Below are 27,602 nucleotides of genomic sequence, written 5' to 3' on the forward strand. Positions count from 1 at the left end.
AAAACCACCGCCTTACTGCTCCAACCAACACATTTCAAAAAGTGCAACTTTGAGCAGCTTTTGTAAGCAAATGCAAGGAGGTTTTTGGTACAGCTGGCTAAGAATTACACATTTTTCTCTGTAGTTCCCAGGGGTTACCAACTGGTCTATAGTACAGGATGGGCCATTTATATGGATACACCGTAATAAAATGGGAATGGTTGGTGATATTAAAGTCCTGTTTGTGGCACATTAGTAAATGTGAGCGGGCAAACTCAAGATGGGTGGTGACCATGGTGGCCATTTAGAAGTCGGCCACTTGGATACAACTTTTGTTTTTTCAATAGGAAGAGGGCCATGTGACACATCAAACTTATTGGTAACGTCACAACAAAAACAATGGTGTGCTTGGTTTCAACGTAATTTTATTCTTTCATGAGTTATATACAAGTTTCTGACCACTTATAAAATGTGTTCAATGTGCTGCCCATTGTGTTGGATTGTCAGTGCAACCCTCTTCTCCCACTCTTCCCACACTGATAGCAACACCGCAGGAGAAATGCCAGCACAGGCATCCAGTATCCGTAGTTTCAGGTGCTGCACATCTCGTATCTTCACACCATAGACAATTGCCTTCAGATGACCCCAAAGATAAAAGTCTAAGGGGGTCAGATCGGGAGACCTTGGGGGCCATTCAACTAGCCCACAACGACCAATCCACTTTCCAGGAAACTGTTCGTCTAAGATTGCTCGGACCTGGCACCCATAATGTGGTGGTGCACCATCTTGCTGGAAAAACTCAGGGAACGTGCCAGCTTCAGTGCATAAAGAGGGAAACACATCATCATGTAGCAATTTCAAATATCCAGTGGCCTTGAGGTTTCCATTGATGAAGAATGGACCCACTATCGTTGTACCCCATATACCACACCAAACCATTACTTTTGTTGTTCCAACAGCCTTGGAGGGATCCATCCAATGTGTGTTAGTGTCAGACCATTCTTCATTAGTGACAGGTTTCTTGCGTCCACATTTTGGCAAATCCAACACTGAACCTGTTTCACGAAACTTAGCAAGCAGTTTGCTAACTGTAGCACGGGAGATGGGTGGTCTCGTAGGGTGTCTTGCATTGAAATCTGCTGCAATGACCCGGTTACTGCGTTGACCAGATATCAACACAATTTCGATCTGCTCCTCACGTGTTAACCTCTTCGACATGTCAATGGCTGTGAACAAAGAGAAACTTGTAAATAACTCGTGAAAGAATAAAGTTACATTGAAACCAAGCACACCATTGTTTTTCTTGTGACATTACCAATAAGTTTGATGTGTCACATGGCCCTCTTCCTATTGAAAAAACAAAAGTTGTATCCAAGATGGCCGACTTCTAAATGGCCACCATGGTCACCACCCATCTTGAGGAGTTTGCCCCCTCACATATACTAATGTGCCACAAACAGGACTTTAATATCACCAACCGTTCCCATTTTATTACGGTGTATCCATATAAATGGCCCACCCTGTACTGTGTGTCTGGGTTCTTATTTAGCATCCTTATCCTTATTCCCCTAAACTGAACAGCTGTTGTAACACTTCTATCTAGGTCAGAGGATAGGAACACAATATGGTCATTCAACCCTTTGAAATGAGATAGCTTCTAAAAAAATGACACTAATGCACAAATAATGGTCTTTAACCATAAAAAACACTTTTCAGTACACAAATAGTGGTCCATAATAACAGGTGTAATAATAGTGGTCTATAGTGGCCTATAATAGTGCTCATGAGTCACCTTTTTTAGCTCAGCTCAATTTTTTTTTCTAAGCTTAGTGTGGATATACCAAACATAGCTACTTGAACCAAAGTCGTCCTCTGTGTCCATGTCTCCTGCACATATCTGGTGCATCTGTGTTGTAATTTGCCTTTAATGGGGAAATTAAGAGAGACATTTGGACAAAACTACTGAGAAATAATCGAGCAGAAATATTCATTTATACCCAATGAGGTTCTGTATGAAGTCTGGTTTGACCCGTTCTACTTTTCATCTTATCGATTACAGAAAGATTATCATGCACGCTAATTAGATTAAACTGGGTGATACCTCATTTTAGTCTCCTGAAAAAACAAAATCCCTCAAAGGAACCTGTCCCTGTTCTTTTTTTTTGATGTCCCTCAGCCCTCGACTCCCTGAATCTATGATTTCGTTAAACAGTGAGAAAAAGAGACAAAGAGAGGAAGTGACAAGAACGTCGTGACCACATCTCCATCCAATCTGCTATCTGTTATCCGTCTCAGATAGAGTCATTACCCTCCTTCCTCCATCTGTCCGTCAATATGAGGTCCATTAAGCCCCACCGTGCACACTCGGATCCATCAAGGCAACAGACATTTCCTCCTTTCCCACTCACACTTGCCCTTTTATTAGATTGAAGCTCAGGTAATGCACATACTCTAAAAATACTCATCATTGTGCTGTCTTCCCGTATTACATGTGGGGAATATCGTCGTTTTGTAAATCTGAGCCTTCGGGGTCTATTCGCATGACACATTAGATTTCATTGTCTCATGTTTCATCACTGATTAAAACCTCTTTTTTTCTCCATTGGGCCTGTATTACTTTCTGATGAGGTTTCTGTGATGTGCTGCAAAGCTTTGATACTGAAAAAGATTGACTAATGCTCTAATGTCTTAAAAAGCTCTGTATCCTTACTTACCCCAGCCTGGATTCTTAATTAGAGATCTGTGTTTTGATCCCGTGTTTTGCTCGCACCATGCACTTTTACAAACAAGTTTTCTACTTTTATCACCCTCTCATGATGCTCCCATCATAACTGCACAGCCATTCAGGGGTGCATTAAAAAGATCTGTAGTCTACTTAGATAAGCATGCACTCAAGTTAGGAGCCTGTTTCCTCCATCATGTGCTCTGAACCCGTGTGTGTGTGTGTGTGTGTGTGTGTGTGTGTGTGAGTGAGTGTGTGTGTGTGTGTGTGTGTGAGTGAGTGGTGTGTGTGTGTGTGTGTGTGTGTGTAGCTCATTGCTGGAGCAGAAGGAGGACTTACGGAAAAGACTTAACTACACAACACACAAGCTGGAGCTACTGCAGAGCGAATTTGACTCCACACGGCAGTACCTGGAGACGGAGCTGCGCAGAGCACAGGAGGAGTTGGACAAGTTTACTGATAAGCTGCGCAGGTAGGCCCCTCAGTACAAACTGTACAACACCCAGGGGGCGAAGATGGTGGCAGTGTGGCACAGAAGATTTCACAAATTGTTTGTGGACTCTGTTTGCAGTCAACATTTCTCAGTTTCAGAAAATTAAGATTCTCTTTTTTTCTCCACTCGTGAGAGCAAACATGAGCAGAGAGAGTAAAAGACAACAACAACACAGCTATGTCACAGGAATGTAAACAGCAACAGCAAATGTTTTATATCCCATCTTTTTCACAAATGTTCTGTGGTGGATAGTGCTTGCACTGGACTTTCCACATTCAGCACTTACCCATGGGTATCCGCAGTTAGCCAGGCTGGAGTTCTGGTCCACTGAACACAAGCTTAAAACTGAGGAAAGATAAAATATACTGAGGGAGCTGTAGGAGAAGCCCATTACAGCCCAAACAACACAAGAAGTACGTAGCAGTTATTTTAGTGGACTTTTTATGAAGTGTGAGATAAAACTTTTAATTTTATTTATTGAGCAGGAAAAAGTTAGGCCTGTTGACATTAAACTGGCCTGACTAAAACAGGGTTAGCACAGGTTTCTGTTCTGCAGAACAATAATAGGAATGATAATAATAATATACAAATGTATTCTTCAATCAAATACTGTTTATAAGTCTGTATAAATCAAGGATGTCAAACTCATTTTACATCGGTGGCCCACTTTGATCTTAAGCTGGCCTCCCTTTTTTGTCAGTGTAGGAAAGTTGAACTGTGATCTCTTTAATCCCTGTAAAATCTCAATACAAGAAAAAGAAGCATAATTTCTATAATACATCTTAGTTTTACTACATGATAATAAATGCTGCTCTATTTAATTAAAGAAATCTATCAGCATGACTCTTTGGGTTTAAACTGTGAAAGATAAATATTACATTTCAGAAGAAGCTCTGGATGCTCATGGTCTAGACTGTCCTGTAGTAATAAAGAGGAAAGTTGTTATTAATTCCCAGAAAATTCCCTGTTTTTCAATTTATTCTTTTTATTGTGGAAACATTGTAAAAAACTGAAATTGAAACTGAATAGTAGGTAGTAAAAAAACTGGGATTTTTTTCTGTTGTTCAATTGTGTAATTATTACTTTATTACACTGTTGTATGTGAATTGCTGTGGGGGAAGTCTTTATCAGTAGGACAACTTGTAAAATGTGAAAATACAGTTAGAAGTCCAAAATCTATGCACTCATCCACATTTTCCAAAGACATGTAGTGAGCTGGATTGTTGTCTTTGGCGGGTCGATTCTGGCCCCCGGGCCTTATGTTTGACACCCCTGATATAAAGCATAATACAGGACACAATGATAAACTGAATGCTAAACAAATAATATATCAGTTTTAAGCGGAGCATGGTTATTCTGTCACCTAAAGGGAAATAACAAAATAACAAAATAAAGAGATCAAATTAGACGCTGGCAGCAGATTATTAAACCCTTTCCAGAAAAGTGTCACCAAACTCACTGCTTCCTTTCCAAATTCAGTTTTATTTCTCTTTCAAGAAGAGAAATTTGGGTTCTTAAACATTTTGAGCTTATGTCAGCATTTGACAGATGCATTTAACGCCGCACCATTGGTGCTGTAACACAGTGCTACACAAAACAATGTTACTTTTGAAGATTAGTCATATTGAAATAGTCAGGGCCCAAGAATGGCACACTGCAGTGTGCCTTTAAGTACTCAATCAAACTACATGTCAGAAGCTGAAACACAGCTGTACCAGGTGTTAGGAGTAATTGGAAGAGCCACCCTATGAATAACAGAAGGTGCAGTGGCCACCCTCAGAAAATGGTGCCGCTTGCGCGTCGCCGTTTCCAACTTGGCGCCAGGATAATAATATACGTTGCCAAAGAACATGAAAAGAAGCCTGATGAATATTGGCAGCACGTTCTTTGGTCAAAAGAGACCAAAATAAATTTGTTTGGATCAGACGGGGTCCGGATTGTTTGGTGTGGACCCGGCCAAGACCAGTGACTGCACACAGTGCAGATCACGAGAAAGAGAAGTGGGAGGGTACTAATACGAGGCTACGAGACAGAAAGACTTCCAGGCAAGATGACCTGTATAGATGGTGCTATAAATTTCTCAAAAATCTAAGAATGTGAGGATATTTCCAGAAATAGCTACAAAAGGCTTTTAACGTAAAAAGCTGAAAATGATTGAATACAAAGATTGACAAAATTCCTCTTTACACTTGTCTAAAACTACTAAAAAAACAATCTGAATTCTGCTTTTGTTTTATCTCAAGCATGTGCAGGATTTGTCTCATCTTGACTGCTCTAAATATAGCACTTCATTCATGTGCCTAAGGAAAAATGTTTAATACTGCATCACTGTTTAAGGAGTAGACATATGAGGTGATTTTCTGAAACCCCTTATGATCCACTACAGAAGGTATACCAATGTGATGTTAGCAGAAAATACCTGGAGACTCAAACATAGTGAAATAATAAAGATTATATGTCTACCACGAGCGTTCTAGATTTTATGTGAGAACCAAAGCGGGCTGAAGCTATTATTAATCTCTTTTCAATATCGTAAAGCACGTATTGAGGGGGTCTTTAAGTCATTATATTAGAGATCATCCTTCAATTAAGCTCTAAGAATTTAATTGCACAAGTCAATTGTACCACAAGTGTTTGAGAGATCAGCAAATTATGCAGTGCTGCAGTGCAGTGTTTCTTATCTGGGTAACTCACAATACTGTATCATTTTAAATTACCTCCTGGAAAGTAATTTTTTCTGTTATCTTCACCTGCTGTTTACACAAGTTTTTACTTGTGGTATCAAAAACAAATACCAGTTTGTGTTTTAAATAGATTTCATAGATTTTATAGTCCGACACTTTAGTATGTGCATATACAAGATAGAGTGCATGGTTTCCTCTGGACATGATGTAAGTGTGAAAGGCCACACAAGTGTCTGAGTCTGCTGTTGAGGAATTGCTGTCCAATTCCTGGATGGGTGAAAGCTGCCGTTGTGCAGTGGTCATTGGTTGTAGCTGTTTCTGATGATCACGTCAACACGGCGTGTCTCAGGCATCCTCAACAGGAGCCATACTGGGACTAAATGCTGGCCAACGAAGTGACTGGATATACTACTGATACTCTGCGCAGTGTACAGGTTAGAGCACCTCATCTCGGTACATCTGTCTATTTAGATTTCCACCAAGAACCATCAGATCGGTGACGGTGCTGATATCACTCACTAAAAAACAAAAACAACAAAAAGCAATTATGGCGCTGACTCAAAACCAATTCCCAAAACTAATCACAGTATCTGCTTTGGTGGTGATTAGACAGATTTAAAACAAAGATAATAATAATTTGTTTCATGACATAAACCTTGCATTTACTAGTATTAAAATGAAAAAAGGAGTTGCATTTTTATATTTGAGGCACTTTTTAGAAACCCCGAGAGGTGTAATTATAAAATATAATCAAAACGTCACCTTTTCCCCTTCATTTTAATTACGTTGACATCCTCAGGCTGGGGTCCTCTGTCAGCCATAGTGGAGCTGCGGCTCAATATTTATTACTGGTGCCCAAAATCTTTCCATATATGTTACCATGCCTTGTGGGGGAAAAAAATCCCTCTATTACGAGACATATGACGTGTTATTCAGCTTTGAATTGTGCAGTGCACTGCTGAGCCTGCCAATCTGCTTATTTCCAGTTGCAGAAGTCTTCGGCTGCTACTGTTTATGTTCAATCTATTACCTGCAAGTGAGCGCTGTTGTTTATTGTGTCACTTAGAATACAAAGTAGCTACTCAGCACTGCAGAGGATCAACCAGGATCTGGAGGAGAAGATCCACAGAAATGTGAGTATCTTAACAGGTGTCTGTGTGTTTTAAACCCTGTGTACATATTGTACAATAAGCTCTCAGGTTTGCGGTCAACTATTTGCAGTATTTGTAGACAGAAAAGAAGCAAGTAGGAAAGCCTTGAGATTTAGAGATGATACAGAGCACTTGGTGAGCTTGTTTGAATATGAATGCCCTTCTGTTGGTACCACTGACGTTAATTATGGCTTATTACAATTGGCTGTCCTCCTTCCAACAGCAGAGTGATAGCAAACCCATTGTTCCTCAGTGCTCTGCACCTCACTTCATTTGTCAGACATTGCTTTTTTTTTTTGCTGGTGGAAAGATACAATTAACTAGTCTGCCGGAGAACACTGTATGACCATCAGGTGTCTTCGCTGTTGAATAGACAGCTGAAAATGCTCGTCGAATGGGTTTGTTACAGCACAAGATAATAATCATTGCTGTCGCCATCATTTTGATGACAATGTGAGATACCAAGTACAGGTAATAAAGAGCTGAAGGTCACCCAGCTTTTTGTGTAAAGAAAATTGGTGATTTTTAAAATAAAGGCTGGTAGCCTCTTTTTTTTTCTTTTTTTTTTTGAAGTGTTCTCATCAGCTGTTATTGATTCATTTCACGTACACCCTCCACAAGGGTGAGAAAGGTGCTGAGTAAGTCTCTCTGTAATAGTAAAGCTTGTTTACTCCTGAGGTGCCGCAAACCCATCTGACCCCTTGGCCCTGCACAACTACAGAGAACGTAATTACAAGACTGATAAACACTGTGATATAGTTTGAGTCTGTTAAACTTTTCAAAGAGGCGGAACTACTGTACGCTCAGGCATTTTAATTACAGCTTCCACAAACCCAAAGCTCTTGGCCAAAATACATTTTACTGACAGGTGATGAAGCTAACAGAAACTTTGCTTTTAAAAAAATGCAATAAAAAATTATTTAACTATATGGAAGCTCAGTTTACTGACATTAAAGTTTCCCATTCATCAACAGTAGCTAAGAAATAAGTATGTAATAGGCTGCTGTCATATTCAGCTGTAAGCAATATGGATTAGGTGTGACAGCCCAAAAATAGGATGCAGGAGAGAAGTAGAAACCAAAGCAAGCATTTAATCTAAAACGTCCAAATGAAAATATCCAGAAACACAAAGAAAAGCTACTGAGTTACATGGACAACACAACAAAGGACAAAGGAACACTCTGGGAATATATACATGTGAGGTGGAAATAGAAGGGGAACTAAAGACAGCTGAAGACAATCAAGAGGGCAACCATGAAAAGTAAAACTAAACAAGATAAAGTAAAAGGGAATTAAAACAGCAACACTCAGAACAGAAAGCACTTACAACGGGCACCAAAACCCAAAAGAGTTAGGTGAAATATACATATACAGTTGCCAATATAAACAGTACTGACGACCTAGATCTCAAAAGAAAATTAGAAAGATCTATCAAAAATTTTCTATTTATGTTCATATTTGAATTAAAAACATGCAAGAATCAATTTTAAAAGTTAGTCTGAAAGGTCTCTTATAAACAATCTATTCTATAAATTCTATAAATTTCATTCCTAAAAAACACACAAGAAAGAATTACACAGAGGAAAGTACTTTAAAGTAATCTTTAAATCCCTGCTCTGTCATTGTCAGTCACAGCACCACGATGATGAAAAGCGTGCTCTGAGCAGAGAGATCATCGTCCTCAACAACCACCTGATGGAGGCAAAGCTCACCATCGAGAAGCTTCAAGAAGACAATGTAAGTAAAGCAGTGCCCAGCATTCAACTCTGCAGAGCCAGACGATGAGTATGAAGTTATTGTTTGAGGCAAATAGAAAATAGGTGCTTCCATACATTCTGTTTGGGGTTTTCATAGTCTTGCCCAGTGACACTATGATATGCAAACTGGAGCACCAGAAAGGAGCTGCAAATTCTCAGATTATTGGACAAACTTGTGAGTAAGACATGCAAGCTCAGTAGTAAGATGACCTTGTTGCATTAAAGTTCAAAATGGACTCATGATTTTACTGTTCCATTATACATATAAAAAAATATGACCGGTAGGATCTAACTTTGATTTATAGGCAGCGGGAACATAAATGGATAAGTTAAAAGTTGTTGGGTTTTTTTAAATTTTGTTTTTATTATACATTTGGTCACTAGGGGTAGTTAGCTCTTGAATTATGGCATTTGTAGAGGAAGTGGTTCATTCATTCAGGTATCCCATTGCGGAAACTCAACACTTTTTACCATGTTCTCTGTAGCAGAGACATTGTTAGGCTACATAAGTTATGCACAACTGGGACAAGAACTACGTGTTGTGTCTGACAAATAATAAAGAAGAAAATGTTTGGTGTGTTACTGGGTGTGTTACTGTAAATGCATAAACTTGCAACTTTGCACTGACTAAAGGATAAAAGAAACAGCAATAAAGAGCTGAAGACTAAGTTCAGTGATGTGATATAATGAAGATTTCTTTGTCTCCAGGAACAAATGGCAGATAAACTACCAAAAACTAACATGCAAAATTAAAGCTACAAGGAGTGATGATAGGGCCCTAACACCTTTGGGGACACGGAGATGTGCTGCTGTTGCTGCAGTTGACACTTTTCTTGCAGTCGTGACAGTATTAATCCCTTGACAAGCTAGTTTTTTTACAACAGCCTGTGGCCTCTAGTTGGTGTTAGATTACATCCACTAATAATATTTGACATTACATGTGTGGAACGCACAATGAAAACGTGATCATCCGATAATGCTTTCAAACAATGCTGATTTCCTATTGCCATGAGGTGGTGTACAGTGTGCATTAGAGTTGTGAGAATTTCTTGTACTGTGGCGATTGATCAGAATTTTCCACATATCCTTAAATGTAAACTCAAAAGCTTTATAATTTAGCATGGCCAAGATCTTTGGACTGAACTTTGGCTACCAAGGGCTTTGATTGCTAGCATTTTGCTATGGTTGCCTGTAGTTGCATGGAAGATGCTGACTTGTTTGCAAGCACTTGCTCATTACATACCAGGCAGTAGTAAGACTTGAAAAATGAACTGCAAACCATAAAAGGTGAACATTCACCTTTTAAGTAAAAGTTGTACCTTTTCAAACATCTTGGCTGCAGCACTATGGAACAACTTTGACTTTAAAAATGAAGGTTCGCATTTCTGGTTTGCTGGTCTGGTCAGCAACAGCTAGTCACTTCAAGCAAAACAAATTTTTCCTGGTCACCAGTTGGCCATTCTTTAGGCCTTTGTGACTGGAACTTTAGAAACTGATTTCACAATTAAACTACTCACCAACTGTGGTTAATGAACATTTCACCTTTGCAACCTGGAGGTCACAAACTAGTCTTTAGGCGATTGTCACTGAGGACTTAAAACCAAAATTTTCTACGTCTTGTTATGCGTGTGCACAATTTAATGTTGTAATTTCAAAGGGGGGGAGGGGCTCCGGAGTCATTTTGTTCCCCCCCATACGCAAGATCCATATAATTTGTACATTTACACCAGTACAAATGTGTTTGCAAATTGTCGTTTTTTTCCCAAGCATGTTTAGTACTTCAAATAAGCAGTTAAATAAGAAGTTTTGTGTCTCTGAAGAAGGAAAGTAGGTTTGGGAGAATAGAGTTTAAGCAGTATTGATCCAAAAGAGACCAGAAATTTAGCTGGCAATGAAAGTTTTAATGTTCATTCTCTGTTCTTTCATTTGATTGTGGCCATTTTGTGCCTCTGCAGGAAATGTACAGAAAGGACTGTAACCTGGCTGCTCAGCTTCTACAGTGCAACAAGTCTCTTTACATGGCCCAACTCTCAGAGGTGAGCTGTGCACTCACTTTTACAGGCTTGATTTTTCCAGTGCTCTTTATCCTTTGTAAAAATGCATTTTGCATATGTTCCTCAGTTTTAGTGAGGCCTCAGTCTAATCCCTGGTAGCCTTTCTTCACAAAAGTCGCATACAACCAAGCTTAAGAACTGTATGAGCTTCAGGCGCTCATTCAGGCGCTGACATTTGATGTGAACCCAGAAAGACAGAAAAATCTGTAATTTTTCAGTTCAGCGGTAGCCAGGTAAAAGAAAAAGCTTTGGTAAAAGCTAAGGGGGAGGAGAGGTCTGAATGAGGTGTATCTTGAGCAGCACTAAGCTGAATTTTCAGCTGATGACATGAGATGAGCGAAGAGAAATTTTCTGTCTTGACTGTAACATGAAGGTCATCTTGCCCTTTGTGAGCCAGAAAAGATAAGTCTTCCCAAAGCGATGAGTACTGTAGGTCACTGGAGGAAGGACAGAAAGTGAAGAATTAAAGCTTCATGGGTTTTTTTCTTTAAATAACCTTCACCTGAGAGAGATGAAAGAGGCAAGTTTTCAAAAAGTCGATGGCTCTGAGTTTAAAAGACTTTTTTAGCTAGAAGCAATCTGGATATATACTATAGAACTATGTATACTATACACAGTGACTGTGTGTTGAAGGACATGAACCACAGCTTGATTTACTAATTTTTCTTTTAAGTATAGCAAATCAGCATTAACATCTTCCTTTATAACAAATCAGATTTTTACCTTATTTCTATCCAAACTACAGTGATGTGCATTTACCATATATCATGTGAGAAATATTTAGTTTAGTAAACATAACTGACTTCTGCTTTTTCTCAAATGCAGATCATTTGAAGGCCTGACAATAAAAAGTTGCAATAGCATATATAATCAGATCCATAAGTATTTGGACAATGACAATGAATTCTTATAATTTTGCCTCTGTACAGCACCACAGTGAAAGCTAAATCAAACAAGCAAGATGTGAATAAAGTGCAGACCTTCAGCTTTAATTCAAGGGCTTTAACAAAAGTATTGCTTTAGCTTTTTTTTTTAGGTATTAGACACATTTTATGGATAATTGTCCAGTTTTATATGCTCATAAGTAGTTTGACAATTAACTGCATCTAGTTTTATGTCTAGATGACACTAATTTGCTTGTTCATTCATGACAATTAAGTAGATAAAAGGTCTGGAGTTGATTCCAGGTGTTATTTCATCTGAACTTGCTTTTTACTCAATATGAGCCCCAAAAATGTGTCAATTCAAGTGACAGAGGCCATCATTAGGCTGAAGAATCGAACTCGACCTATTGGAGAGTCAGCAGTAACTTAAGAGAATGAAGGCTCTTTCCAGCCTAAAAGACCACTGAAGACAACTAAAGTGCATGATGACAGAATTATTTCCATGATTAGGAAAAAGAAAACCTTTACAACAGCTGATCAAAAACCCTTTTGAGGTGGTAGACATCATGAGAAAGACCTAGAATCAAACCTGTGTCTATGGAACTGGGCCACTAGTGCGTACTGATGACGTGACTGCTGATATAAACAGCAGGATAAATTCTGCAGTGTGCAGGGTTGTACTCTCTGCTCAGATTCAGCCAAATGCTCCAAAACTGATTGGACAGTGCTTCACAGTGCAAATAGATAATGGCCCAAAGCATGCTGGAAAAGCAATCAAAGCATTTGTCATGTTAAATAAAAGAGATATTCTTCAGTGGCCAAGTCAGTTATCTGATCTCAACCAACAGGACATGCTTTTCAGTTATTTAATATGAAACTGAATGCAGAAAGACGTACAAACAAGCAGTGACTGAAGATGGCTGCAGAAAAGGCTTAATAGAGCATCTCAAAGAGGACACAGAGTACTTGGTGACGTCCATGGGTTCTAGACTTCAGGCAGTCAGTGTCCGGAAAGGATTTTCACCAAAGTGTTAAAAGCTATCATCTTATTTAAAATTGTGTTAATTTGTTAGGGATAATAGAGGGATAATAAGACACAGCTGAAGTCAACAAGAAGCATCGAAAAAGGCAGAAAGATGGAAGTAAACAGAAATGGGGACACAAAGCAAGCCCCACAAAAAGGGAAACATAGACTGGGGAAATGCAGAAAGCAGCCAGAAAGGAGAGGGCAACAGTGTTTGTTCTCTTAGTTTTTGTGGTTTGTGTTGGATGTAATGTTTTAAGGTTTTGGTGATGACTGTTTTCCTCCATGACTTGAAACTGTGACAATAACACCTACACCTCTACTCCATGCACAAAGACTGGTGTTTCTGTTCCGGTCACTCAGTGTGCAGTTTAGCCAGAGTGCGGTCACACTGCACCGGTTTTGTTAATCACGTAAAAGTAAGCAGCATGGGAACTACTTTAAGGCACATTGTGAGCAATTCTGAAGGACACTCAACAGAGGAGGTAAAACTACTGTATGTGGCAAAATATAAATGGAGAGCACGGTGCAGCCTCATCATAGTGTCCTGCTGCTCCTTGTGAAAAGAATGCACGCGGGTATTGATGAGTGTTTTAACACTAGCCCAGCTTGGTGCCACTTTCCGCTGCATCAGCCGTGGGCCTTGTGCCTCGCCCATGTGACAAGGGTAGATTTGAAACTGGCAAGCGTCCACGAGGTTAAAGAACGCCTGTCCACGTGTTTTAGGCATATGGCTGAATGGAAATATCAATGCAAACTGCATTTGGTTGCATAAGACTCATAAAATATCCCCGACACTTGCACGGTATACACATTAACACACGCACATAGGCACCGTTAACAGTAAAGGGTCTATCATAAAGTGAAAAACTGTTCTGCAGGCACATTGCCAAACATAATAGGGGTCAGAGGCTATACATGCACTCACTGTATGTCCACCCGTCTGCTGGTCCTGTGGGTGTGAGCTAATCGAAAGTGTATTGATGAATGGCGCTGCAGCATTTTGAGAGGTGCAGTGGCTCTTCAGCGCCTACAGAAGCGCTTTAGTCGTTTGTTCTGCTGCAAAACAATCACAGAGAGGGTGTAAAATGATCACGCTTGGATTTCTGAATGACGCATAAAAGCTAATTGAGATCTTGTTTAAAACAAGCCCAAATGAAAAAAGTGTGTGGACAGTAATTAAGTGGCATTTAGTTTTGTCCGAGATGCAATAAAAGTGCTATGATAAACCGTCTCTTTCATGTTCTCTGTAGTGTTTGTCTTTTCTCTATCTACAAAGTTATAATTAGCTTCCTTCTCATTGCCAATTAGGAAAAACTGACTAGATTCCTGTTGATGATGTGCTGCAGTTAGCTTAATGCTTGTTGCTATGGAGAGGTAGAGATAGTGGTTGGAGGCTTTTTTTTTTTTTTTAAGAAATGCTTGAAATAGAACAGGAAAGCGACTTATTCTCACTTCAAAATCAGGTATATTGTTCTCTTTGGTTGAGGTTCGTCGTGACACTGAAGATTACACTTTTTCCCCTGCAGCTGTGAACACAATTCATGCAGTGAAGGCAGGTAAATGTGAACGTGTAGGTTGCTGTATCGTATTCAGAAACCACCTAAAGTACAATCTAACATACTGACACACATACTGCATTGTGCAGGGATAACAGAACCTGTGAGCAGCTTGGATAAAACGCTACAATGCTGTGAAGTGTTTGCTCTTTCTTTCTCTTCTTTTTTCTTTTTTTAAAACATGTTTGTCAGATTTAAATGTTTCAGATCATTAAACAAGTAAAAATACAAAATGCAGTGTTTAAATTTTGATTTCATTTATTAATGGAAAAATAAAAGCATCATGTATCATATTAAATGAAACTGTAAATTTAATTTGACACAAAAACAAGACTTTACACCAAGGATGTCAAACTCCTTTTATGTCGGAGGCCACATACATCCCGACTACACATTTAATCTCTGAGATATCTTATTTAAGAAATGAAGTGCCATGTCACCAGAAAGAAATCAATCAGCATGACTCTTTGGGCTTAAATTCCAAGAAATAATATTTGATGGAATACTATACTAAAGATAGGACATTTCATTAGCCTTGTTTTTAAAGCCTTGCTTTTTAGGAACCGTTCCATGACTATGTTTAGATGAGAGGGGGCTAAGTTATCAGCTAACACTAGAATTTAACAAGATCAACCACAACGTATGTAGATATGCACCAAAGATACAGTTTTGGCTCACTTTAACCTCTGAGTAAATCCTAGAAATGATGCATTAAATATATAAATGTTCCTCTTTCATCTCTTTGTATGTGAAACGTCTGGTGATGGATACACCAATAAGATTATCTTTATGCGTTAGCATTCCCTCCATTTAGGCTGAAATTGGTTTGGTGTTTGAGGGGGCGCAGTGATGTTTTACTATCGCTTAGTGAATTCGAATTTTAAAAAATTTTTTTTTTTGAAAAAATTAGAATAAAACTAAGTAAACAAAGCATTCTCAGTAGAAAGAATGAGGACAAAAAAAACCCCTAAATGATGACTCAAACTACTGACTAACTTCTTTTTCATTTAGCCCATTTAGGAACCACCAATATGGAAAAGAAAAAGAAAAAACTTATAAAAGACTTGCATCAGATTTGGCTTGCTTCATATAGTGAATCGTATAAGGCTTATATGATTTACTCATGAAAGTGGCCACTTTCTCATTACTTTCATATATTGTTTTAGGAAGTATGCAAAACATACAAGTTTCATGTATATAATTTTTCAAGGGATCTTATATCTGTTTTCACTCTTGTATGCTTTTCATACAAGTTTCAGACAAGACAGATACAAACTTTATAAGATTTATATATATCTTCTCCATATGGGCAGATTAATTTTCTGTTTTTAAAAATACCCAACACAAAACAAAGATGGATTCACTGCAATAATCTGATCTAATGTCTGTTGTTTGTGGAAGCAGTGTCAACGTCCATCTGTGGTTCAGTTTTGGAGACAGCATCAGGGTGTCAATCATGCTTGCTGGTCTGTGTGTGCATCCACCTGCAAAATATTAGTCTCAATAAAAATATAATGGACGAATAAAAAAGACATTCACTTGTGTTCTGTTTTCATATTGAAAAAAGTAGCTATAGAACAAAACAAATGACCATGCATTAAAAAAAAAAACTAAATAATTTTACACCAATCAAAATGTGCGAGACAAAATGAATAAAGAGGAACGTTGGATACATGCAGATGATACAGGCTGATGACTTGACTCTACTTTCACTCCACGATCCAAATAGTCTGGTGCCTGATGTTGTACAGTCTGACGCAGATGCCTCAAAACCCGATGCTCAGTGTGACATGTGATATACTTAAATTATTGCTGCTGCTGCACAGTTTAAAGGTGCCTTTAATGTCAACACCCTGATTTACCTACTAATTACTCGAGAGAGAGTTTGACAGTGTAGTGTACAGCAGTTCCTACACTACATAGAATAAGGTCTTTGCTATAATTTATAACTAACATTCACCGATTTTCCCTGCTTTACCCTTGTTTCTCTGATACTTTTAGCTGCCTGCTGACTTCCAGGAACGCCTGACCATGCACCTGGAGGAGTCTCCCCTCTGTCACACCTACTCTGACTCTGTCCCGACCTCTCTCATTGCCAAAGTGCTTGAAAAGCCAGATGAGGCTTGCAGCAGCAGCCAGGCCTCCCGCTCCCCCAGCCCGCAAACACAGGAACATGCCTTTATTTTGGAGAGTTTGGGTCCCGGAGAACGTTTGGGGCTACGCGGAGCCTATAAAACTGACCTGTACAGCAGTGACACAGCCCTGTATTGCCCCGATGACCGTCACCGTGAGCGGAGGCCCAGCATGGATATTCACGGCGAGAGGAAGCTCCTGTACGGGCCCCAGAACTCCACCGACAGTACTCCAGAGGAAGGTTCGGTTGGGTTGAGAGCTGGCTTCTCCCAGGAGCACTTTGCTAAGTTCCCTCCCCCACTGGGTGCAGCCTCCAGTTCTTACTCGAGTTTTAGTGGTGGGGGATCTGAGGACAAAGGCAACGGACCGCCCAGCAGTGCAGCTTCTTCCCCCCACCATCACTCCCTCTACATGGAATGGAGGGATGCAGGGGACTATGAGAGAAAGAGTGATTCATCCTGGGAGAGGGACAGTCCACGGGGCTTTGCCAATGCTCATCCCTTCCAACAGACAGAGCTGAGCCACCATCAGAATGGCAGCTCTCCCGTCTACAGCCGTACCATGTCCTCCTGTTTCAGTGAGCCCTATGAGCCGCTCCCCCCGTCCTCCTCCCCAAGTGTCGCCTATGGAGACAGCCGTAGAGGCAGCACATTGGCCCCCGAGGAAGAGGAGCTGATTGGTCGGTGGAGACAACTTAGCGTGGAGGACTTAAGTGCTCACACCTACCGCAGCCCAGGACGGGCCTCACCTTACAGCTTCTCGGAGCAGCACTTCTCCGTCCGTCCTGCCAAGATTCGACTTGGGCCGCTCTACAGCAGTTTCCAGGAAGGGGCTGACTACTACCACCACGGAGTGGATGTCATGGACCCAGTGTGGGCAGCTGCCAGCCCCAGTCCCGAATGCAGCCCAGGGCTGCGCCAGGCTCACAGCCAAGCTCACCTGTACCGAGCTGAGGACAGTCAGGGGTCAGAGCACAGCTTGTACCACTCAGGGAGCTCTAAAGACAGGGAGGGAAATGTCGCATCTGGAGGCCAGAGCACTGATTATGTAGACCCCAGCCCCAACAGCTCCACCGAGTCTCTCCACCAGAGATCTCTGGAGATGGCCGCAGAACTGCAGCACTATCAAGTGGAGATGCACAGCGTGCCTGCACAGGTGAGCCAGTCGCCACCACCAGCCCCACCCCCTCCTCCTCCGTACAACCAAAAATTTGGCTCCCTGGGACTTTCCAGGAAGGACAGTCTGACTAAGGCGCAGCTTTATGGAACACTTCTGAACTGAAGGACTTTCCAATCAGGTTGCATCTTCAATAGTAGACACAGAGCCCTGGTTTGTTCAGCTGCACCTTCTCGTAGTGCAGCCATTTTGACGGCTTGAGTAGAAGCCAGGAGTTCTTCAGTATCATGAACATGTAACTATTGCTGATTATTTAAAAGCACTGATGGCGTGGCAGTGGATGGCAATTGTTTACATTATAAATTTCTCAAGGCAGTAAGTCAAGTTAGGGGTCAGATGTGGGGAAACAGACAAAGAGGAGCTCACAGAGTCCTTAAAACTTTTGAGAATGTGTATGTGTTAAACTACAAATGTACAAATATATACTAACTTAAAATTGAGTGATATATTTTGTATGTAGCTGTTAGCAAGAGATACATTTAAAAAACAGTGCAAAATCCTATTGGTAATCTGGAACTTGTAAATAAATTAAAAAAAACTTCCACTGCTTTATTCTAAAAACCCTGAGAGAGGTATTTTAATTGCCCCTTGACGTGCACAGAGATTTGTTTCAGCCGTTATTTTTAATCTGCTGCAACAGCGATGGCCTTGTGATGATTTACATACAAGTGTTGAAAGGAAGCGAAAAAACAAAGACAAATTAGTACCTTAAACGAACCATGAGAAACATTTGTTTTGTTTTTCCTTCTGTTAAATGGATTTGACAGTATTGATGGGAGTGTTTTATTGTTATTGATGGAACGTTTGATCTGTTTTACCAGTCAGTATTGCTTTCTTTTTTGCTCTTCTATATCCCCCAAGAGAGGTTTCCTGTCCCCTTTCTACCTCAGATTTGGATGCCCACACCCCACCAAACCACTGTAACCCCGTTTATTTCACAACGATGCATGTTTATATATTTTGGTTGTTTTGTTCGCCTAATAAAGCACAAATTATACATACAAGCTCCCAGCCTTTAATGTACACATTTGGGGATTTGAAATGCTGCTGAATAAAAGCGATATCATGTTTTAATATCTTTCACGCAGTTGCATAGCGATCGGTTGTTGTTTCAAGATAATTACATGTCTGCTGATCTGCAGTGTTCAGCTGACTGAATGAACGAGTGGAAGACCTTTCATTATTCAGACTCAGATTGCTGAGTCACTAAGTAGCTCTGCTTTTTCACTGTTGGGAAAAAAATAATTGCAAAAAATAGGTTAGTAGAGAAGGATTTTTGCCAACAAATTCAGAACAGAGAGGAAGTTTATTTGTGTTTTCCCAGGAGTCATCATCAAGAAAATACTACAGAAAAGGAAATGGATAATATTCTGTGAGTGTCTGTGATATCTAACGAACTAATTTAGAGCTACTAAGGAAAATTATATCATGGTATACTCCCCTTTGATGTATTAAAAGTGCCACGCCAAGCACTAAATAAATAGGGATTGGACAAAATACCTAAAAACAAAGAGTTTGACTGATTTTCAATTTGATCCCCATTAAACCTTGACATTGTCACCTTGGAATTTACCGGCGTGGTCATGGAAGAAAAGTACTGATGGCCAAACCAGCTCATTCAGTGTATTCATTATGTGTATTTTGGGTACATAGGTGCCTAACCTAAACCTGACCAACTGAAGCAACCTCACACACTACCCCCACAGACCTGTAAGGTAAGTGCTTCATCCATGTCTGTTCTTGTCCTGATTTGTCAATCACCAGAGTATAACCACTCTCACCAGACTCATCACACCACATCACCTTTTTCCATATCTCCAAAGTCCAGCTTTGGTGTTTCGATCTTGATTTCACAATCATTCAGGTTTTTTCCCCCGACCACATTTCTTCCTTGAAGACGATGGCATGTTAATATCATGAAGGATAGTTTTCATTTGATCGATTAACTGGGAAAAATTGATTATTCTGGTGGGAAAATGATTACTTGCGGTCCTTCTCTAAATACCCTTTGGTATCATTTGAAAACTGGTTCATTTAGCACACTTAGCAATTGAGTAAATGGTCTGGAAAGGCTCTTGAATTTATTCAAATGCCTTTGAACTTTAACTAATAACAATGAGGTAAGAGGACTCTCAATACATCTGCAGGAGGGAGTTGCAGCGCAGCAGCTCACCGATCGGCATCGCTAACCTTGCTGTCCTAGCAGAAAGCATTTACACTTCAAACACATCAAGATGAAGGGAACTAGATCAACTGCTATCACTCCACCACCTCGCCTTCCTCTGCACAGCAAAGCAGATGCTAAAGCATGCAAAAATTTAGCTTTCCAACACCACAGCTGAACCTGAAACAGATACGCGTTTCACTCCAGGAGCTGCAGAGCACAAGCACTGATGGGAAAATGTGACAACTCAGCGTGGCTTTGAAGAACTCTATGAGGCGATGCACCTGAGAGTTTGCTCCTTTTGACCCGAGGATGCCTGTCTGATTAGGTCAAGACACAAAACTGTAATCTATGCATTAGATTCATTACAGAATATAGTAAATTATCAAGTTTAGAGTTAATTTTCACATCTGTTTCTATGAAATGTTTTTATCAGAGACAGGGAAATGTTTCCCCCCCCACTGAGTCTTTCTAGGGAGTGAGGGTTTGTTTACATGCACTTATTTAACCCTGCTACGGCTGTGTGCAAGCTGATTTCTTAAATGGTGTGGAAATTGGAAAGCTATTTAGCTTATTAAAAATTAGGGGAGAAGCAAACCTGGAGGGTTATTGAGACGTAAGCAGATTATTTCACATAACACTGCTTCATTGTTTTTTTAAACATCACTTTGATAGGCACACCTTAAAATTAAAATCTTTATACAATCTCTAAGCATTGTGGCACTCTTGCACACACACCACTATCGCACTTCACTCTACAATATGCTCTTCAATTAATGTTCTTATCCTCAGGATGGAAATAGTTCTTTTATTTATTGCAAGTGGACGCTTGTAGAATGGTGTCTGTGGAGCTGCAAGAGATTAGCTATCAGGTCCAAGAACACTTAAGTCCACTCCCCAAACTCCATCCACAGAGCTGGACTCTGCTCAGTCAGCGAGTCCAACCATCCTCCTGCTTATGTCCCACAGTTTCTTGGCTGCCTCCTCATCTGTAGCTTTGGGTAACAGCTCCTCCTCCTCGCAGTTAGCAAAGCACTTCCCCGACACTCCTTCCACCTCTGGGGAGCAGGCCAGATAGAGAGGAGTCTGGGCCCCCTCCAATGGACTCTTGAAAAAGACCAACGAGGCAAGGTAGAACAGCGGCTTTGCCAGGAGGGGGATTTGGATGTGTCTGCCTAACCTGGTCCTCACGATCCCCGGGGTGAGAGCATTGACTGTGACCCCCGTCCCCTCGAGGCGATGGGCCAGCTCCAGCGTGAACAGAAGGTTGGCCAGTTTGCTCTGACTGTAGCAGAAGGCCTTATTGTAGTTATTTTCACTGTTCAGGTCATCGAAGTTGATGTGGCCATATTTGTAAAGTTTAGAGGAAACCACCACGATGCGGCTAGGGGCCGAAGCCTTCAGGAGGTCCAGCAGCAGGTGAGTGAGGAGGAAGTGACCCAAGTGATTCACACCGAGCTGCATCTCAAAACCTTCGTCTGTCTTTGTGTAGGGACACTGGTAAATACCGGCGTTGTTGATGAGCACATCAACCTGGGATTCCTCCTGACAACAAAGATACATTTGAAACATTTAAGACTCCAATTAAGGTTTTATTACAGCTTCTCCAGCATCCGGAGGCATTAATTGTCCATATGCATAACAAAAGATCAAATTTTAACCAAACAACTTAAATAAGTTTTTTCTTCACTTAGAATGGGGTTATGGTGTGACAATGCACATGAGCAGGGCTGGTCTGAGTGTAATGAAGGCAATCACTCTGTATTATCTTATTTAACAAAAAGTATGCATTTTTCTGACAATTTTCACTCACTTGAGAAACACAAATGTAATTTATGCTTGAATAAATAACCCCATACTCCAAAAAAGAAAGCATTACAAAATATTTTTATTACAATCTTAGTGATTCTTCTTAAGGGAAAAGCCAAAAACTTTTCATCCCTTTGTTGAGTACGACTTCTACAGGCTAAATGACCTAATTTGTAATTTCAGCTGCAAAATGAAAAAGAAAATAATTCAGATTTTTCAGAAACCATCTGAATTTTTTCACGAACTCAAATGTTAACTGAGTTATGGTCATGGTTAAGAATGCTTGTGAAATGGGCCCACCGGCAGGCCTGTGGTAAATAAAGGGTTAAGTTAATTAATATAAAACCTATTTTAATAAAACTTAAAGTACAGCACATTCTGGGTTGCAGAGATCTCCCTGAGACACCCAGTGGTTATACGAGGTATCTGCCAAATTCCTAAATATATAAGTAATGTTTTACACCTAAACCTCTTTGACTTAAACTATGATGTGTACTTATAAAGACATTATACCTGAATGCTAGAAGGAAGGACAAAAATAAAGCCCCAAAGCATCTCAGTGTGTTATATAACAATACAGTTAATCCGTAACTTTAATTATAACTTCTGTAAGAAACATAGTTTAATATGAACTTTTAAATTACAGAAAAAAATAGAAACGATAAAACTTTCTAATAGCGGAGGCTATACTGAATTGTATTAGATTGTATGTCTTTATCATTTAATTATATTAATTATGGAATGGTATGCTATAATAGCCTGTGGTTACAATTTTTCTTCATCAAACTAATACAGCATTGTGAATTTACCATCTTGAGTGTCTATTACAGTACTGTGCAAAAGTGTCAAGCCACCCTTTATTTCTTAAAAGTTTGCTCTGGTGAAGAGATTTATTGAAAAATGTGTATAATATATAGAAAAACACTGTTTTATAGAGCAAAAACTGAGTTTTCACAATCCTAAAAAGCTTGAAAGTCAATATTTGGTATGACCACCTTCATTCTTAAACACAGCCTGAGCTCTCTTAGGCTAGCTTTCTTCTCATTTCTTTAGGTAGTCTTCAGGAATAGTTCACCAGGATTCTTGATGCACATTCGAAGCTCTTCTTTGGATGCTTGCTGCCTTTTGTTCTGTTCTTTGCAGTAATGTTGAGGTCTGAACTCTAAGGAGGCCAGTCTGCACTGGCAGTGTGTCAGTTCTTTCCTGGATTTTTTCTCCTATTTCTTACGTACATTATTTTATCTGCTGTAGACAGTTTTTTTGGGCCCACCGCTTTTCCCCGCCACTTGTCCAGCTCCCTCAAATTTCTTAAGGACACACTGCTGAGATATGCCAAGTTTTCAACAGACAGCTCTTTGGCAATCACCTTGTTGGTACAGTAATATTATTTTATGCCTGTCAAACTGTGTTATCTTTGGCATTGTTGTATATTAAACTTTAAAAATGAGAAGAAATGTTAAATTTTGTTATGAAAGACTGACAGTATGTGCCATTATGTGTAGCAATAACACTGGTTCATCTCTTGAGTTAGGTGCTTTTTTTTATGCTAGAATGAATGCTCTGAAAATGATCAGATACAAAGAGTGAACTGAAAATGAGTGAAAAGGCAAATCTCTAAGGAAAGACTTTCAAAGACCTTCAGAAAGCCAGGAGAATTGCCACTTTAAAAATGTCTGGCTCATTGGAGGCATAATATAAGAAAATGAGTGGTGGATCAAAATTTTGCACAGTAATCAATGTATAGGAAGCTTTTGGCTTCTCCTGTGTTTACTCTCATTTGTGACTCAATAGTCTAAGCACACAGAGTATTGTTTGTTGTATGAAATGTAAAGCCACCTGATGAAAATCTGTGATATCAGACCACATAAACAAAATACTTGAAGCCTTTCAAGGATCACTGCTACAGTTAAACAGTATCGTCTTTGCTGAAGCTTACAATAAAATAGGATATTAACTCTTAACATCTGCCAGGAGACCAACATTTCTAGACTGGCCCCTGTTGGACAATAGTTTATTTGCATCTGTAACAAATATGGGTTTGGGGTCCAATACTTAATTTCAGCACCAAGGACAGTCCCCCTGGAACAATGCTCTGTTTTTTTTCTGCTGAGTTGGGCTCAATAACAAAGTGCACCACAGCTGGTAAATAAACTACAAACACCTACTCTCTTGCTTTGTTTGGGTTCTCATTTACCTGAGTCACCTCCTCACAGAAATTTCGGATTGATCTAAGAGAAGCCAGGTCCAGGTGTTTGATGACCACCTCCCCGTTTTCTGGTCCCGCTTGCTTCTTGATGTCCTGTGCTGCCTCCTCGGCGCTCCGCAGGTCCCGGCAAGCCATAATGACCCGGGCGCGGAGCTTCAAAAGCTCCCCGGCCAGGGCCTTCCCTATCCCGCTGTTTGCCCCAGTCACGATGACTGTCTTGCCTCGCATATTTTCTCCTGAATAACGGAGCAACTTAACGGCTTTCTGACGGGGGAATAAACGCCGCATAAGAAGCAGGACCCCACCGCCAACAACAGCGGCAATTAGCAGAGGAGCGGACATAAAAGCTGTGATGGGGGACAAGTCGGCGAGAGAAACTGTTATGTATCGACAGTAAAAGATGACCCCGGAAATGATTATAGTTTAAGATTTCACAGCCTGTCAGCCAACAACACATAATTAATTTTATATTATATAAATATATATAGTATTATTAATTATGTATATATATATTATATATAATATATATATATATATATATTATATTATATATATATATATATATAACTGCGATGGAACGTCGCAAGTCTGAGCATCGTGGGTAGGGTTATATATATATATATAAATACACATATATATATATATATATATATATATGGTGTATTTTTAAAGCAAGCACACGACTGAACGTATTGAGTAGGCTGAAACCGTTCACACGCTAACCAAGTTAGCAACATTAGCGACTTCAAACTGTCCCATAAAATATCTTCCGGGTTATTTTCGTAACGGAACAATATAATCACGATATGCCAAACTAAACTGTACACCAGTTTGTTTTCACCGAAACAAATATAAAGTTTTTTCTAAGGATGTTTTCTATCGACTACTACTTTTTAATTGAGCTTATAGGGGTCAGAAATAATACTTTACCTTTTTGTTTTTCATAATGTCATTTACCGCGATATCTGTATCAGCCACTAGATGGAGCTATATGAAAAGCCAAAAAATCTACACAGACAAGATGAGACCTATTTTATTTTTCCCATATTCCCATTATTATTATTATTATTATCAGTAGCAGTAGTAGTATTTGTTCCAGTAGTTGAAATGATTATGAAATAACAAGTAATACAAAAATAACATATCTGGCAGATGACTCTCCACCTCACATATATATTGTATTATAGTAGGTGATCATATGTGGTGTAAAAGATTTTCAACTTATGTCTTAGTGGAGGTGGAAAGAAACATTTTCCACCCGGGCCTGTTCAGTAAGAGGTGCAGTGGTGGTCAGGATTGTCCGTGATGGATAACTGATGACTGATGCTACTTCCTCTCCACCGCAGCTTCGATGGGTGGGTCCAGTTTGCAGCCAATTACAATTTAAGATCCAGGTCTCCTGCTCTGTTTATTCAGTTTCTTAGTGTCACCAGCTCCAATGCTGCACCCCAAGAAGACCACTGTCCTTGCCACAGCAGAGTGACAAAACATCTCCATAATTTTGCTGCACGCATGGAAGGATCTCAGCCTCCTTAGGAAAGCCCCTTTTTTGTGCACTGGCTCTGTGTTGGCCTGTAGTTGGTGTGGGTGCCCAGGCCATTTTGTACAAATACAAACTTCTATAATGATACTGACAGGCTGGAGGTTTTTTCTTAATTCTTTCCTTTCTCTCTCTTTCTGTTTGAGAAACCTATATCTTTAAGTCGCAGGTAGAAGGTTGTGGGCCAGAGTTTGTTGCTGGCCTCCCTTGTCAGAGTCTCCTTTCCTGGACAGTAACTCCGTCTATCCGTCTGCAGTCTGCAGTTTGAAAACGACTTCCTGAGCCTTTCTTCCTGGATCCAGACTCTCCTGAGGAGATTCATGAATACTGCCAGCAAAACGTACCTGAGACCCGTCAAACTCTGTCCCTGCACTGCTACACTAACAGCTGTTTCAGAATCTTGCCTGCCTGCCAGTCATCCCTCCAGAAACTGTCCAAGAAACAGAGAGATAACGCCTCAGAAGCCATTTAAAAATCTTACAAAATAACTTCGTTCACTGAAACCGTACCAAGCAAGCATACTCTACCAGTTGACCAGCTTCTTAATATAACACAAATACACATTAGAGTATGAGTGCAGATTTTCAGTATATAAGTGGTAACAATGTTTCAATCCTTTACAAAAACACACACTACTCACCCAGAACTTCATCTTTTGGGCCCTGCACAGCTCAAAGCCAAAGTCGTGGTTGGTACATTTATCCTGCTTCCTACTCTGTTTTCTCTTTGGAGCTCTACATTTTTGCTCTGGCTCATTAAACACAATTTATAATGCTGCTGTGCCGACAAACTGTTCTGTAAGGACAATTACAGAAAAACAAAGTGTTGCATAGTTGACGTCAACACACACATTTTCCACAAATGACAGACAGCAAGGTCAGAAAATAAAAGTAAACTGTTTTGCCTAGAAATTGCATGTATCATTAATATTCAGTGGAGTGGGAAATGACTAACTACCGAACTAACATTTTTAAGTGATGGCTATTGGGAATGTTAATGTGTTTTTCATTGAACCTGTCAGTAAACAATGTCATAATTATTTTTTTCCCCTCAGTTTTACTTGTTATGATTAAATTTTCTTGCCCTTTGACAGTTGGAATGAGCTCCTCCCTACCTTGAATCGGTTAAGCATAAAAAAATGGATGGATTAAATTTTCAGCGAAATATGTTTCGACCATTAGATGAAACTATATGAGCAAAACAAGAAAAAGTGACTGATAAGAGAGCTCGAGCTTCATATTTCTTGTTGAAAAATATGTCTTCTAATATTTCTTGTTGGTTTGAAGACATAAAAGAAGAGTCTAAATAACCTCAAACAGGAACAGACAATAACAAATAATCCTCCTGGGGCTTTGATTTGTTTGTTGAGGTGCTGACTCATAATCCATCCATGTATCGATCATATTCTGTTATACAAAAGGACTCGCTTCCTTTATAGCAGTTGCGGTAATAGAGGAAATGACACCACAGTTGATTATTCACTTTTTCCTGTAGATTATCTCATAGCACAGTGAGCAATAACTGTACCTGTTAATAGGTATTTTGTGTGTCATTTTTCTCCTATAAGAGGTTTGATTCTTGGAATGAATTTGTCATGTAACCGGTTGAGGTTGTCGGTTATAGCTGGAGTAACTTATAATTTCTGATTGGTGGACTTACTGCATACTGTAACATATGTGCATATAAATTTTAGCAGTAACATGTTAAGAAAATGCTTACGCTTTTTCTAGTACTCCATAATAAGAAGAGCAGTTTTGTCAGACAAAATGATTCAGCTTTTGTGACCTTCAGTGTAATGGTCCAAACGGCTGAAGGCCAAAAAAATTGAATCATTTAAACTCAAGAAATCTGTCCTCTCTTTATTCTTCTATTACACTTGGGGCAATTGCTTCACTCTTTCTGGCTGCGTCTGAAACAAAAGCCCCTGAGTTTCACAGTGCTGAGTTCTGTAATGTGTTTTTAACAACTGCTCACAGGTAAACCATCCTGTTATTTGTGATCTGTTCACCTTTTCTTTTGAAATAAATGTTTCGTAACAACCCGACTAATTGTTGCCCTTGCTTAAAAGACATGACTCACAGTGTGCATTAGTAGTCCTAGACAAAATAAATTAGCTGTTTGTTCATTTGCTCGTTTAGAAACTACACTTTTCCCTCCAAGCCTCCAACGTTTTCATCTCACATCTCACAACTCACACTTAAAGTAATCTAAACACATTTCATAATATTCCTTTACCATATTAACTTAAAATATTATAGATAGCAGGG

At 39.7% G+C, this 27,602-nt stretch overlaps 2 protein-coding genes across 2 annotated transcripts in view; one reads left to right on the forward strand and one right to left on the reverse strand.

The window, feature by feature from the left end:
- The window catches only part of si:dkey-174m14.3 (uncharacterized protein LOC563117 homolog), a 37,704-nt gene extending 18,914 nt beyond the window's left edge, over nucleotides 1-18,790 (forward strand). Inside the window, exons 3-7 of the mRNA XM_005935403.3 lie at nucleotides 3,012-3,173; nucleotides 6,945-7,011; nucleotides 8,659-8,766; nucleotides 10,742-10,822; nucleotides 16,309-18,790. Of these exons, the coding sequence (XP_005935465.1) occupies nucleotides 3,012-3,173; nucleotides 6,945-7,011; nucleotides 8,659-8,766; nucleotides 10,742-10,822; nucleotides 16,309-17,721 (1,831 nt within the window). The 3' untranslated portion in view covers nucleotides 17,722-18,790. The remainder of the gene's footprint in view (nucleotides 1-3,011; nucleotides 3,174-6,944; nucleotides 7,012-8,658; nucleotides 8,767-10,741; nucleotides 10,823-16,308) is intronic.
- Nucleotides 18,791-18,907: 117 nt separating this feature from the next.
- Nucleotides 18,908-24,234, reverse strand: rdh14b (retinol dehydrogenase 14b). Its single transcript, XM_005935402.3, has 2 exons — nucleotides 23,784-24,234; nucleotides 18,908-21,325 (listed from the first exon to the last, which is right to left on the reverse strand). The coding sequence occupies exons 1-2, from the start codon at nucleotides 24,135-24,137 to the stop codon at nucleotides 20,708-20,710; spliced, it is 972 nt and encodes a 323-aa protein (XP_005935464.1). The 5' UTR covers nucleotides 24,138-24,234; the 3' UTR covers nucleotides 18,908-20,707.
- Between the last annotated feature and the right edge of the window lie 3,368 nt (nucleotides 24,235-27,602).

This window comes from Haplochromis burtoni, unplaced genomic scaffold (assembly GCF_018398535.1).
Source record: "Haplochromis burtoni strain Fernald_Lab_line unplaced genomic scaffold, NCSU_Asbu1 Contig_92, whole genome shotgun sequence".
Taxonomy (NCBI): Eukaryota; Metazoa; Chordata; class Actinopteri; order Cichliformes; family Cichlidae; genus Haplochromis; species Haplochromis burtoni.